Below are 12,386 nucleotides of genomic sequence, written 5' to 3' on the forward strand. Positions count from 1 at the left end.
TTACGTAACTATTCTACTGGATTACTTTTGAGGTCTGTAAATAGATTACACTAGTGCATTATTATGTACAAACTCCAATGCCTAACAGACATAGACAAAGAATATCATTATTGCACATTCCACTGTTCCCTTTGTTGTATTCTAAAGATAAGCCAATTTCCTTATGGTGTAAGACACATCAAACAAGAAATTTTTTCAAGTTCTAATAACTGGACCCCTGTACAGTCCTCTCCGGATCACAAAGTCATCAGGAGGTTGAAACTCTTCTAACCAAGTCACTTCAGAAACCGTCACTCCATCCAACTGAACATTAACTGCAGTGGAAATGAAGGTTGGCAATGGTGCAATGTGATTAACAGAAGAGAATTTCAAAGGTTGGCGATGAAAATAAATCAGATTACCAGGGAGATCTTTCCATTGGGATCGCCGGAAGTAGGTGCAGTGTCTTCCATGCTCTGAAGAGTAAGGGGGAGACAATATGTCAAAGATAGCACAAGGAGTTATAGCTCTAAAACAATGGATGTTTCCTCCACTGGTGGGGTAAAGAACCGTTGTGGGGCTTGGTGCTGTCATATCAGTATCTTTGACAAGCTTTGCAGGTCTAGCTGTCAATCACAGATTAACAAATTTTAGTGTCAGGAGAATAAAAACAGCTTCTTAGTATTTACCAAATGAAGGAGAATGAGACAGGTAAATATAAATGAAGGAAAGTTTATCACAAGAAAAGGATAGTACTGTGCAATGCAGATCATGGATTTCTTGTTAAGTTGTAAATATCACGGTATCAATAATTAGTTAGATTTTACTGTGATCAGGTTCATATGCCTTCATAATATTCCAGACCAGGGTTAAGAAAAGTTAACATTGCAATTACAACTTTGCACATTCAGTGATTGAAGTAGAATAGACACCATGCTCGGTTGAGCTGATATCATTGTGGCTGTAGAATATAAACTATATGTTAAGAATATTATTCAAAAATGAGGTCACATAGATAATGTGAGAAAAGAACAAGTGGGGAAATAGTGGAACTGCAGAAGCACAGTCCTTGCCCATCACGTTGGTTGGCATAATACTGATAGTGCCATACTGGTCATATCATAATATGAATTCAATAATACGGATATGGCCATAAGAAATTAAGTAGGTTATATCACTGCTGGCGATCCTGTGAAGTAGTGAGATAGTAGTATGGTAACAACGCATAGAAAAAATGTAGGTGTTAGCGAGTAGAACTTGAAGCTATTTCAGTCTTTGCTTGAAAATAACTTCGCAGCAAAGATTATACTAAGGTGCATTAGAAAACGGTTACCTCAAACAATTTGGTAGACAAAAGATGAGTGAGTATACGTATATATAATAGGGAGAACAGAAAAGAAATCAATCTTAGTTTTTGAGTAGAAAATGGGTGGGGAGTTCAGATCTCTCATATAATTGGGTAAGGGAGAGAATCCTCTGTACTTCATGTATTCCTGATATCTGCTGTCACATTGATTATAGGTTATCACTAACTTGCATACTGAAAAAGATAATGGCCAAGAGTGCAGGTTTTCAGGGATGGACAGATAGTCACAACACAACTGTATCCCAATAAACAAATAGACTGAAACAAATTTTCAAATAAAAGATTTCGAAAGAAAAAAACAATCTTTATGTTGTTTTCCATACTGAAGTCTAAACCTACTAATTGGCTCAATTGTTTTAAATCACATAAAACATTTTGATGAACACAATCATAATTAAAACTAAGCTTCAAGACTACCCTTTTTTTCTAGTTCAGTTTAGTGGCAGAATGGCAAATGTACTGTGTACATCACAAAAATAATCAGTTTAGTTCATTACTATGCGTGGTATCTTTCCATACACATTACATCTCTATCAAATGGCCAAAAGCGATGCTAGCAGAGTTCTCACAACCTCGATGTCCAACAAGAACCAAACCAGGGAAGATAAAGTGAAACTAAAGGCTGGCAAAGTTATGTTAAATATTCTGAGTTAATTGAAGTAACACAGGTACAGTCAGGGCACACCACATGTGGATGCCTCTATCCAAGGAGTTTCAAAATTTCAAAGCATGCTTTGCTAATCCCTACAAAATGGGGAACTAGCTCCTCCCACTAAATTCAATCACAATTAGTTAAAATCTTCAATACAGACATTTAGATACTTCTTAAGCCCAATAAATTACTTGAAAACTAGCACTAGCACAAACATGAAGCTGCGGAACTACTATGGCCACTACAGACGCCCCTGTAGTCTGCAATTTAAAACCCTGAATTAGATGCAGGCATGAACTTTTATTTTCTTTTACTTTTTGAGAGAGTTTCAGTGGTACGGCATAAGAAACACACCATATTACTTTCAACAAATTTATAAAACTGATTGATTAAGTCATTATATGTCTACAGAATCATCATTACATTTACAAGTAAACCAAAAGTATGACTTCATAGCAGAAATGGTTTAGTTATAATGATAATAATAACACATTGGTTTTAGATAACCCTGATGTAATTTAATAGTAAATATTTTTGGGGATTTATTGGGTGGTTAAAGTTGTGCCTTAATGACCAAAAGGTCATGGGCTCAAATCAGGAAAGACTATTTACATATGCAAGGAAGAGGCTGCTATCAATTGACCTAGAACACTAGTGTTAAAGGACACGGGAACACGAATCTATATATTATATAATTATGAATTATATAAATTGACAATAAAGATTTATGTGCACAAATATGTCTTAGTTTTTTTGTGGCAGAAATATGCTTCCCATAACTCGTTCAAAATTATTTATTTCTTATTTTTATAATCATAATAAAAACTTATACAATAAGTTTGAATTTTTAGAAAATTAATGTATTTGTTGAATTGGACACTTCACTGATATAGATCATACAAGTGTCGTATGTGTGTCAGTATCCGATACGTGTGTCCGATACGGATACACCATTTAAGAGGCGTATCCGAGCCTCATAGATTGAAATTCTCCTACAAAAATGTTCACTATTGAAGAAGCCAATCAAGCTCAAATAATGGAAGATAAAAAAAATGGAGCTTTAAGAATAACCAGTCGCACTTCTTGAAATCCATTTATAAATAATCAGTCAATCAATCAAAAAACTATCCAACATGTAGAAGATGACAAGCAAAATAAAGGGTCAAAAGCCATTCATATTCAAAAAGATTTCCCTCGTGGAATGTTTCACGAAGGATATTTTAAATCCACAAATCCAACAACTCAATTTTGAGAAAGACCTAATTTTATTGGATAGATTTGTTCTGTCCGCATTGCATTCAATAAAATTAGAGGCCCAGATACAGTTACAAATGTATGGGGAGGGGGGAATACATATATTCACTTTAAAGTAAAAATTGAGATCAAATTTTAGAAATCTTGCAAGATCGTCAAATATTCAAAATATTCTTGTGGAATTTTATATGGAATGAAGGATTTCAGTTTTAGTTGGATAATGATATAAGATACTTTTAAGGGTTTAACCAGGCTATTTTAGGAAATTTAAAGAGTTATGATGGAATTTAAGTCACATTAATATATAACAAGGAATGGGAAAATTCTAGATGAATGCCTACTTTCCAATCAGATTCATGCGTGCTTATGAAAGAGCCTGTTATATGTAAAATGAAAGAGCCTCTTGCATGTAAGATGAAATAGAATTTGTATTGACAGATGAATATTGCATCACCTGCCTAGAATTGGATAGCATATTCAGTAAGTGTTACTTATATATACACACATTACTCCTCCAACTTTACTGTTAGGCAAAAAGATAAGGACAAGGTATGGAGGGTGAATTCTAGAAGGAAATTTAAGAATAAAGGATAAGGGGGTTTCGAGTAGTTTGTTGGTCATGATTGGTCTTTAAATAAAGACCAACCCAGTAGGTTAAAGGGTTAGCTTGTTGTATGTTTGGGTTGTGACAGGGTATTACGTGTGAGAAAGGAGTTATTCTCCTTTGTAAGTGCTTTTTGTGTTTTGTTAGAGTGATGCAATAAAAGTTCTAGAAGAGGTGTTCCTTCTATTTCTATGTTTTGCATGTGAATCTGTTTCCTATTCTCCTTTGATCGTAACAGTTTGGTCCGACCTGCCGAATCCAAAATTGAAGAGTATGGAACAGAGGACGAGCGCATTGGAGAAATTGACCAGCGAATAAGGAAGAGTAATTGCGAAAATGAGAGCAAACATCACGGGGTTGAAGGAATGTATGTTGTTGCACTTGAAGGAAATCAAAGAAATGTTGCGGGACATCAAGAAAGGTGACAGAATGTCTAAAGGAGGGGAGAGCTCGTGAATGGAGATGAAAAGAAGGAAGAACGATCAAGACAGGGTAACAAATTTGATGTAGCAGATGAAGAGGAGCTTAAACCTTGGTTTAGGAGGGTGGAATTACCAATCTTTGAGGGAGTAAATCTGACGGGGTGGTTGGCCAGAGCATAAAAATTCTTTGAGGTGCAAAATGTCTCAATCAAGGAGAGACTAAGACTGGCCTTCATTAGTATGGAAGGTAGTGCCAGCCATTGGTTCAGTTTCTGGCGGAAGAATTCCAAGAACCCTTCTTGGGAAGAGTTTTAAATGGCGCTAAATAGAAGGTTTGGTGGAAGGTAGAGGAGTTGTGTTTTAGAGAAATTGGTAAAGATTAAACAAAATGGAAGGATGGAGGAATACATTCAAGAGTTTTAGTTGTTGGTATCACAAGCACCTCAGACAGGGGATGAACAACTGCTGGGATATTTTTCTATTGGGTTACAATCCAAGATTTGTAACCAAATTAGACCCCATGATCCCAAAGAATTGATGAGAGCAATGGAGATTGCACAGGATGTGGAAGATGTCTCTTATGAAAAAAAAAATGGGGCAGTAATGGGTACAGGAATAGCACTTCCTATGGGCGTTATCAAGGAGGGGCAGGAATAACATCCCGCATAGAAGGAGTCATCTAACTTGTATAAGGTAAATAGTGGGCAAGTCTCGTCTAGCTTGACTAGCAACGCAGAGAGGTACGGTCGAGAGGTGTTGTAGGAGAAGGCTCAAGAAACAAGGGAACCAGGACCCTTCCCTATCCCAAATATGCTCAAAGGAGGGAATAGGGAAGATGTTTCCACTGCGGAGGGGCGTATGGTCCACGGCATCGATGTCCTGAAAAGAATTTGCATATGATCATCTGGGCAAAAGATGAGGGATGTCCTACAGAGGTGAAATGGAGTATGCTGGGACAAATTGATGAGAATTTGGAGGACTTAGAAGAGGGGAGGGAGTGTCAATAGGTGGATTTATCCATTTTTTCAGTTGGGGGTTTAACGCAACCCAACACCATGAAATTACAAGGGAAGGTGAAAGGAAAAAACAACGCTAGTGATAAAAACCCATCCAGCCTCGAGACATTCGACGAAGAAGATTGGAATCAGGAAAAGGATCTCATAAGACTCTAATCTCAGGGAGAATTAATTGTTGTCTACTCTTCCATTTTTAGCTAGTTTTATAAACATTGTACAGAGTAGTATAGGCTTTATTTTGGACTTGTATTTGGGCCATTTTCTTGGGCCATGTTTTGGGCCAATTTTCATGGGCCATGTATTGGGCCAATTAGAGTAGGGTGTAAATAGAAAAAGAAAGAGTCTAGCTAGAGTTACAAATGGGTCTCATTGGACCCAATTCAACTTTAGACCATCTAGGGTGCACAAATAAATTATTAGAGTGCAAATAGAAAACATGGAGTGACAAGGAAGGCATGAAGGTTTAACTTAATGGAGAGGATTCTCTCCAATTAGAGGACACTTGTCAACCTCTAATTTGAGAGGAGTTGCTCGAATTAGAGAGTCACTTGTCCTTCTATGGGTGGAGAGTTTTTAGGGTTAAAGCTTGCACATTGGCTGCCCATTGCACTAAAAATACAAGTGCTAACCCCCTTGTAAATTGGCTTTGAATAGACTATTGAATTGCTGCCAAAATTTCAGCCTCAACTAGTCTCTTAGCTCACTCTTTGCTAGCCTTATTTTTAAGTGTTTTAGCAAGGAACCTCTTAGGAGTTGCCCTAACCTCTCTTAAGCTTCATTATCTTTCTTCATACATCAATACTTCACAATTTCTTTCACTCATTTTAGCCTCCCAATCCCACCAAATTCCACACCCTAAAATACAAAACAAAATACTCATAGCAATGCAAGCTAGGATTGCATCAGCTAGTGTTGATTGACAGTGGGCTAGTCACAACTTCATCTCTGCCGAGTTGGTTTGCCAATTGGGATTGCAAGTTGAGTCCACATCGTCTTATAACAGAGGCTAGGTGATGGCAAAAAGAGAAGAGCGGGTGGGTGTTGTCAAGAGGTAGAGGTGAAGCTGGAAAAGTATACGCTTAAGGAGACTTGTTTGAGCTAGGAGGGGTGGATATGATATTAGAGTAGCTTGGTTGGCCACTTTGGGAGATGTGAGAGTCAATTGGAAGACGTTGACAATGAATTTTAGTATTGAAGGTCAAAAGGTGCAAATTCGAGGAGACTACAAATTAACCAGAACTTTGGTGACTCCTAAAGCTTTAAAAAAGGAGGAGACCGAAGCAGTGTCCCTCATATGGGGAATAGCGAGCACAGATCTGACGAGTATAGATCAGTCCACGAGTGAGGAGATGGTTGGTTTATCCTTGAGGCAGACAATGGAGTTGAATGATGTTTTGAAGGAATGTGAGGGTGATTTTGAAGAAACCAAACAATTACCTCCCAACAGGGAGATAGATCATAAAATTCCAACTAAATCTGGGGTAGATCCAATTAATGTGAGGTCGTATAGGTATCCACATATGTTGAAGATGGAGATAGAGAAACAAGTTGCAAAAATGTTGAAGGCAGGAATTATTAGACCCAGCAACAACCCCTATTCAAGTCCAGCTATTCTAGTAAAAAAGGATGGCAGCTGGAGGTGATGCCTTGAATAAAACAACTTAACTCCGGATAAATTTCCGATTCCACTAATAGAGGAATTGTTGGACGAATTACATGGGGGCACATTACTTCTCCAAGGTGGATTTGCGAGTTAGCTATCACCAGATTCGTATGCATGGATTTGATATACAGAATACTGTTTTTCGTACACACCATGGACATTATGAATCATTAGATATGCCTTTTGGACTAACTAATGCACCAGCTACTTTTCAGTGCACTACAATCTTACTTAAGGAAATTTGTATTTTTTTTTTATGACATTCTGATATACAACAAAATGTGGGAGGAGCATATGACACATCTGAAACAAGTTCCAAAAACTCTCCAACAACACCAGTTTTACGCAAACCACAAGAAATGCGAGTTTTGTAAACAGGAAGTACAGTATTTGGGTCATATAATTTCGGGGGAGGGAGTACAGATGGACCCTCAAAAGATTTCAGTCATCTTGCAATGGCCAATACCCAAATCCTTGAAAGATTTGAGAGGATTTTTGGACCTCACAAGTTACTATAGAAGATTCATACATAACTGTGGAAGAATGGCGAGACCATTAACACAGTTACTCAAAAAGGGAAATTTTGCGTGGACGGAGGAGAGTAAAAGAGCCATGCAACAATTACAGACAGCAGTCACTACTGCACATGTATTAACGATGCCAAATTTCAGTCAACCTTTTTGCATCGAATGCGATGCTTCAGGCACGGGTTTGGGAGCGGTGTTGTCCCAGAATAAAAAACCAATTGCTTTTTTCAGCAAAGCATTGGCCAAGACTTCTCTGGCAAATCTATGTATAAGAAGGAATTAATGGCTTTAGTGTTAGCCATTCAGCATTGCAGACCTTACGTACTGGGACGGAAATCTACGGTCTACACAGATCATAAGAGTTTGAGGGATAGGGTCTCAACTTTTCTAAGTCTTTTCTAGAAGGAATTGTTCAAATTGCAAGGGACAACAATTAAGATGAGCACGGCGTATCATCCAGAGACGGATGGACAAATCCGGGTTTTCAATACGACGCTGGAAACATACCTTTGTTGCTTTAGTTCAAAGCAACCCAAAATTTGGGCAATTTTCTTTCCGTGGGCAGAATATTGGTATAACACCAATTTTCACGGGGCAGCGAATTGTACCCCTTTTGAAGTAGTGTATGGACGCCCTCCTCCATCTCTAGCACGTTCTGTTCCAGGTGAAACAATGGTAAAGGCAGTTGCACAAGATTTAATGAGTCGATATGAGGCCCTTACACAACTCAAATTTCATTTACAAAGACCACAGGATCAAATGTCTAAGTTTGTCAATCGACACAAAAAACCTTCTCCAATTATAGTAGGAGATATGGTGTATTTGAAAATTCGTGCGCGTCGACAACTATCTATGCCTAGTCGAGTGCATTCAAAACTAGCAACCTGATATTATGGGCCTTTTCCGGTTCTAACAAAGGTGGGTCCGGTGGCTTTTAGGCTACAACTACCAGTGCAGGCTCGAATACACACCCAGTATTTCATGTTTCCCAGCTCAAGTTAGCAATAGGGAATCACCAAGTGCATCCAGAGTTGCCTCCCGAATTTCAGGGACAAGGTGTGAATTTTTCTCCAAAGGAAATTTTGGATAGTCGTGAAGTAACAGTCCAAGGAACACTCGTTCCACAAGTTTTAATAAGGTGAAGGTGACAGTGATACCGATACATGGGAAGATGTGGCAACCATCAAGAAGCAATTTCTAGATTTCAACCTTAAGGACAAGGTTGTTTTGACAGAAGGAAGTAATGGTAGGCAAAAAGATAAGGGCAAAGTATGGAGGGTGTATTCTAGAAGGAAATTTAAGAATAAAGGATAAGGGGTTTCGAGTAGTTTGTTGGTTATGGTTGGTCTTTAAATAAAGACCAACCCGATAGGTTAAGGGGTTACCTTGTTTTATGTTTGGGTCATGATAGGATATTACCTATGTGAAAGGAGTTATTCTCCTTTGTAAATGCTTTTTGTGTTTTGTTAGAGTGTTGGAATAAAAGATCTAGAAGAGGTGTTCTTTATCTTTCTTTGTTCTGCGTGTGAATTTGTATCCTATTCCCCTTTGATCATAATATAGTCACTCAGACCTTCTTGTGAGGTTTCAATATTAAGAGTATACAAGTTCCCAAAATATGACTTTGGCGGTTTCGTTTTGGTATTTGCACTGTTACACACACTAGCAAGTGAAGAAAGGATAAAAATCACTACAATTTATGAATTTGCATATCGTAACTATAACCCTGATATAAATCCAAAATGGTCAAGAGTATTCTATCGAGCCATTGTAATTTCCTTACAAATTAAAACACTTAATAGTATAGAGTAATAGATCAGGAAGTAGACGAGTAACTAAGAACAACTCTTTATCCCTATTCGCATTTACTTTACAATGCCATGACAACTTTAGCCTTTTCACAACATATTCTTCATTAAGCTCTAAATGATACCAAATAAAATCAACAAAGGTCATATGCCATGTATTGATCTCTGAACTAATTATTACACTCCTGTTTTTATCTTAGTTGTCCAATTGGACTATTTTTGGTAATTCCTAGCATAATGCTACTATCTCTTCTACCTCAATGAGATTGGAGTTAGTGTTCTTTGAGAAGGTAAAGGCAAGGAAGGGCAATCAATCACACTCGCATGTAAAAACAGAGGATTAAAAAATGACCAGAGAAATAGTAAAATATATGAAGTTATAGAAAATACACCTGTAGATGGATCAGTAGAGCCAGGTGCATCAATCCAATCATAGGACTTAACATGCATTGAGCCATACAACAACTTGCTCAACACCGTCATTCCAGGATGATTATGGAGCGGAATGATAGATGAGGGGGGCATGCAAAAAATTCCTATCTGCAAAAGATAAAGCAAATCAAACTTCAGTTAGTATTGCAAATATAAGGCCCAAATTTATAAAAAATTCTAACAGAATAAACATGATCTTAAGGTATGAGACTTTACTTACAGAGAATGAGTCACATTCATGCAAATGCAAATATTTTATAGGTGGCAAGGATTGATGGCTCCCATTATGTTCAAGTGCTGGACCAGGCCAATTCCGAACCAGTTGTGCTTCTTGTTCAAGACCTACATCTGATGGCTTGATTCTCTCTATAGAAACATTATGTAAGGTTATCAATAAAATATCGGCTAGACATAAAAATTATTGGGCTGCAGGATCAAAGTCATCTAAGAACTAAGATAAAATCATAAAGGTATTAGTAGTAACGCATTAATTCTTTATTACTATAAACCATGCAGACACATCTCAAAAAGATGAAAGAAAATAATTGAAAGCTTGAAGTTATTGACAAAGTATAGAACGATCAATAATCCAGAACTACCTCTTTTTGTATAGCATGAAGCATTCTAAAAGTTGACCATAAAAATGAATACAAAAGCAAGATAAACAAGTCAAAAAGAAAATATACCTAACTTCTCACGAACTTTCTCAATGACCTCTTCCGACACAGGTCCATCAGGTGAAAAGGATGCATTGCATAGTCTATAAAGTCTCTGTATATAATATGGCATCTTGCAAACTTGAGACCAAGTTATCTATTCACTCAGACCAAAATCCCCAGGGTCAGCAAGCTGATAACACCTTGTAAGTGGCTTACTGACTGCAATAGGGACTGGATATACAATTAGATAACAACCTTATTTTAGCCTCAGAATCAAACCATCGGTAATGAATCTGCATGGTCGTAATGTTTCCTTCGCAACAATTCAAACTAATGGATCTATTGAACAAGGAAAAAGCAATAGCGAGCCAAAAATCAATGACCTCTACTTCAAATATAGACATGTCACAGCAAGTGCAACCACAAATCACGAAGTAATACCAATATAACCATTAGAATCCCCATCAGTCCATTCAAAAGCATTAACACTCAATTGCATTTTGAGGTAACTATTGTAAAAGTTACATTATCGGTATAAAAAAGCTTACACTGTCAACATATTGTTGATACAACTTTTAAGGTACTTATTGTAAAATTATCAAACCAACCATACATGATGATTTATCATTGGATCAGTTAGTGCATCCACTGTTTAGTCCTCTATTATTATATGCATTCACCAAAAGGAATTCACTTTTAGATCAAAATTAAGCAAAACCCAGCACGGATAAAACCCAAGTGAGACTCTCCATCACTTCCACTCAATAAACCATACCTCCCAGAACCCAATGTGATATTCCAAGAACAAAACACACATTTTATTTATTTATTTATTTATTTGCGTCATAAACAACACGAACACCGTTAATTAATTAAAGCAGGGAAGAGTTCCAAAACGAAAAACAGAGAGTGACCCAACAGAAGTAGCGAGCTGAAAGGGCGAGAAAATTGATCAAAAAAGAATTTTGGATCAAAATCTGAAATGGGGCAAATGAGATTCCGACAGAAGAAGGGAAGGGTGGGAGATGCAGAAGTAGAAGGTACCTGTGAGAGGCATCATTAGAGGGAGAGAAGGGTGAGGAACATGGTGGATTGGCAAAGGAATGAGAAGGAAGGAGAAGATGAATGAGCAGTTGAAGGAAGATGAATGGACGTGCTTAGAAGGATGAAGAGAGGGATCGTTGTTGTGAGTGTGTGAGGAACAGAAAGGGTTGGAGGTGAAAAGAAAAAGGCCCAAGGAAGATCTTGGACACGTCATCAGTGTGTGTGTGTTTTTTTTTTCTTTTTTGGTTGAAATAAAAAAATGAGAAAAGAAATTGGAGCTTTGCCTTTTGTGAGATTTTTTGAGCCGTTTTTGAAGTCCAGCTGTGCCTCGACCACCTTTTTTCTCTGGTATGTTTTTCACAGCTGTTAAAAGGAAAATGACAAACACTCCTCTCATTTCCTGTCTACTAGGTGTAACGAACCAGCATGGTACCACAGGTTTTACATAACTTTATCCTTCAAATATGGAATAAATATTCAATTTTAGTCTTTTGTGCATTAAATTATCATTATGAAAAGAAATCAATTTTACAACATAACTTACTTTATATTAAAAATCACGTTATCAAAACTTTAACTCTAACTCATTTAATTAAGAGATACTTTTTCAATAATTATTGGTTAAAAAAATTGCATTTAATTATTTAACTAATATAAGGTAAAAAGATATTATTTATCAATATTTGCTTTTTTTTTTAATGTAATTCAAACATCTTTAAAGTTCTTAATTTATTTCTCATTTTAGTTAAAATTGGTTCTTTCTTAGATTCATGTTAACTTTATTTAGGGTGATGATGTAATACTATAAATATCTATCGTAGAATGAGAGAGAAAAATATTTGAAGTTGTTGTCTCGAGAAAAACTCATTTATTTATTTCTATTTTGTATTTCAAATGTTGTTCACTTGTTACATCTTGTATTTAAAGGCACCTATTAGAGTTGAAGTTGTTTTCAAATAA

General features: G+C 36.8%; 1 protein-coding gene across 4 annotated transcripts; it reads right to left on the reverse strand.

Moving 5' to 3' along the window:
• Positions 1-11,601, reverse strand: LOC137827524 (plant cysteine oxidase 4). 4 transcript variants are annotated; one of them, XM_068633726.1, is made up of 6 exons: positions 11,427-11,601; positions 10,410-10,601; positions 9,944-10,089; positions 9,684-9,831; positions 402-605; positions 1-314 (listed from the first exon to the last, which is right to left on the reverse strand). In XM_068633726.1, exons 2-6 carry the CDS (start codon positions 10,510-10,512, stop codon positions 196-198), a joined length of 720 nt encoding a protein of 239 aa, XP_068489827.1. In that variant the 5' UTR covers positions 10,513-10,601; positions 11,427-11,601; the 3' UTR covers positions 1-195. The 4 variants fall into 4 exon arrangements, with proteins under 4 accessions (XP_068489827.1, XP_068489811.1, XP_068489818.1 ...); XM_068633710.1 differs by having other exon boundaries at positions 10,410-10,721; positions 11,427-11,580; XM_068633717.1 differs by having other exon boundaries at positions 10,410-10,613; positions 11,427-11,579.
• Positions 11,602-12,386: the final 785 nt, after the last annotated feature.

The sequence above is a fragment of the Phaseolus vulgaris genome, chromosome 11 (assembly GCF_000499845.2).
Source record: "Phaseolus vulgaris cultivar G19833 chromosome 11, P. vulgaris v2.0, whole genome shotgun sequence".
Taxonomy (NCBI): Eukaryota; Viridiplantae; Streptophyta; class Magnoliopsida; order Fabales; family Fabaceae; genus Phaseolus; species Phaseolus vulgaris.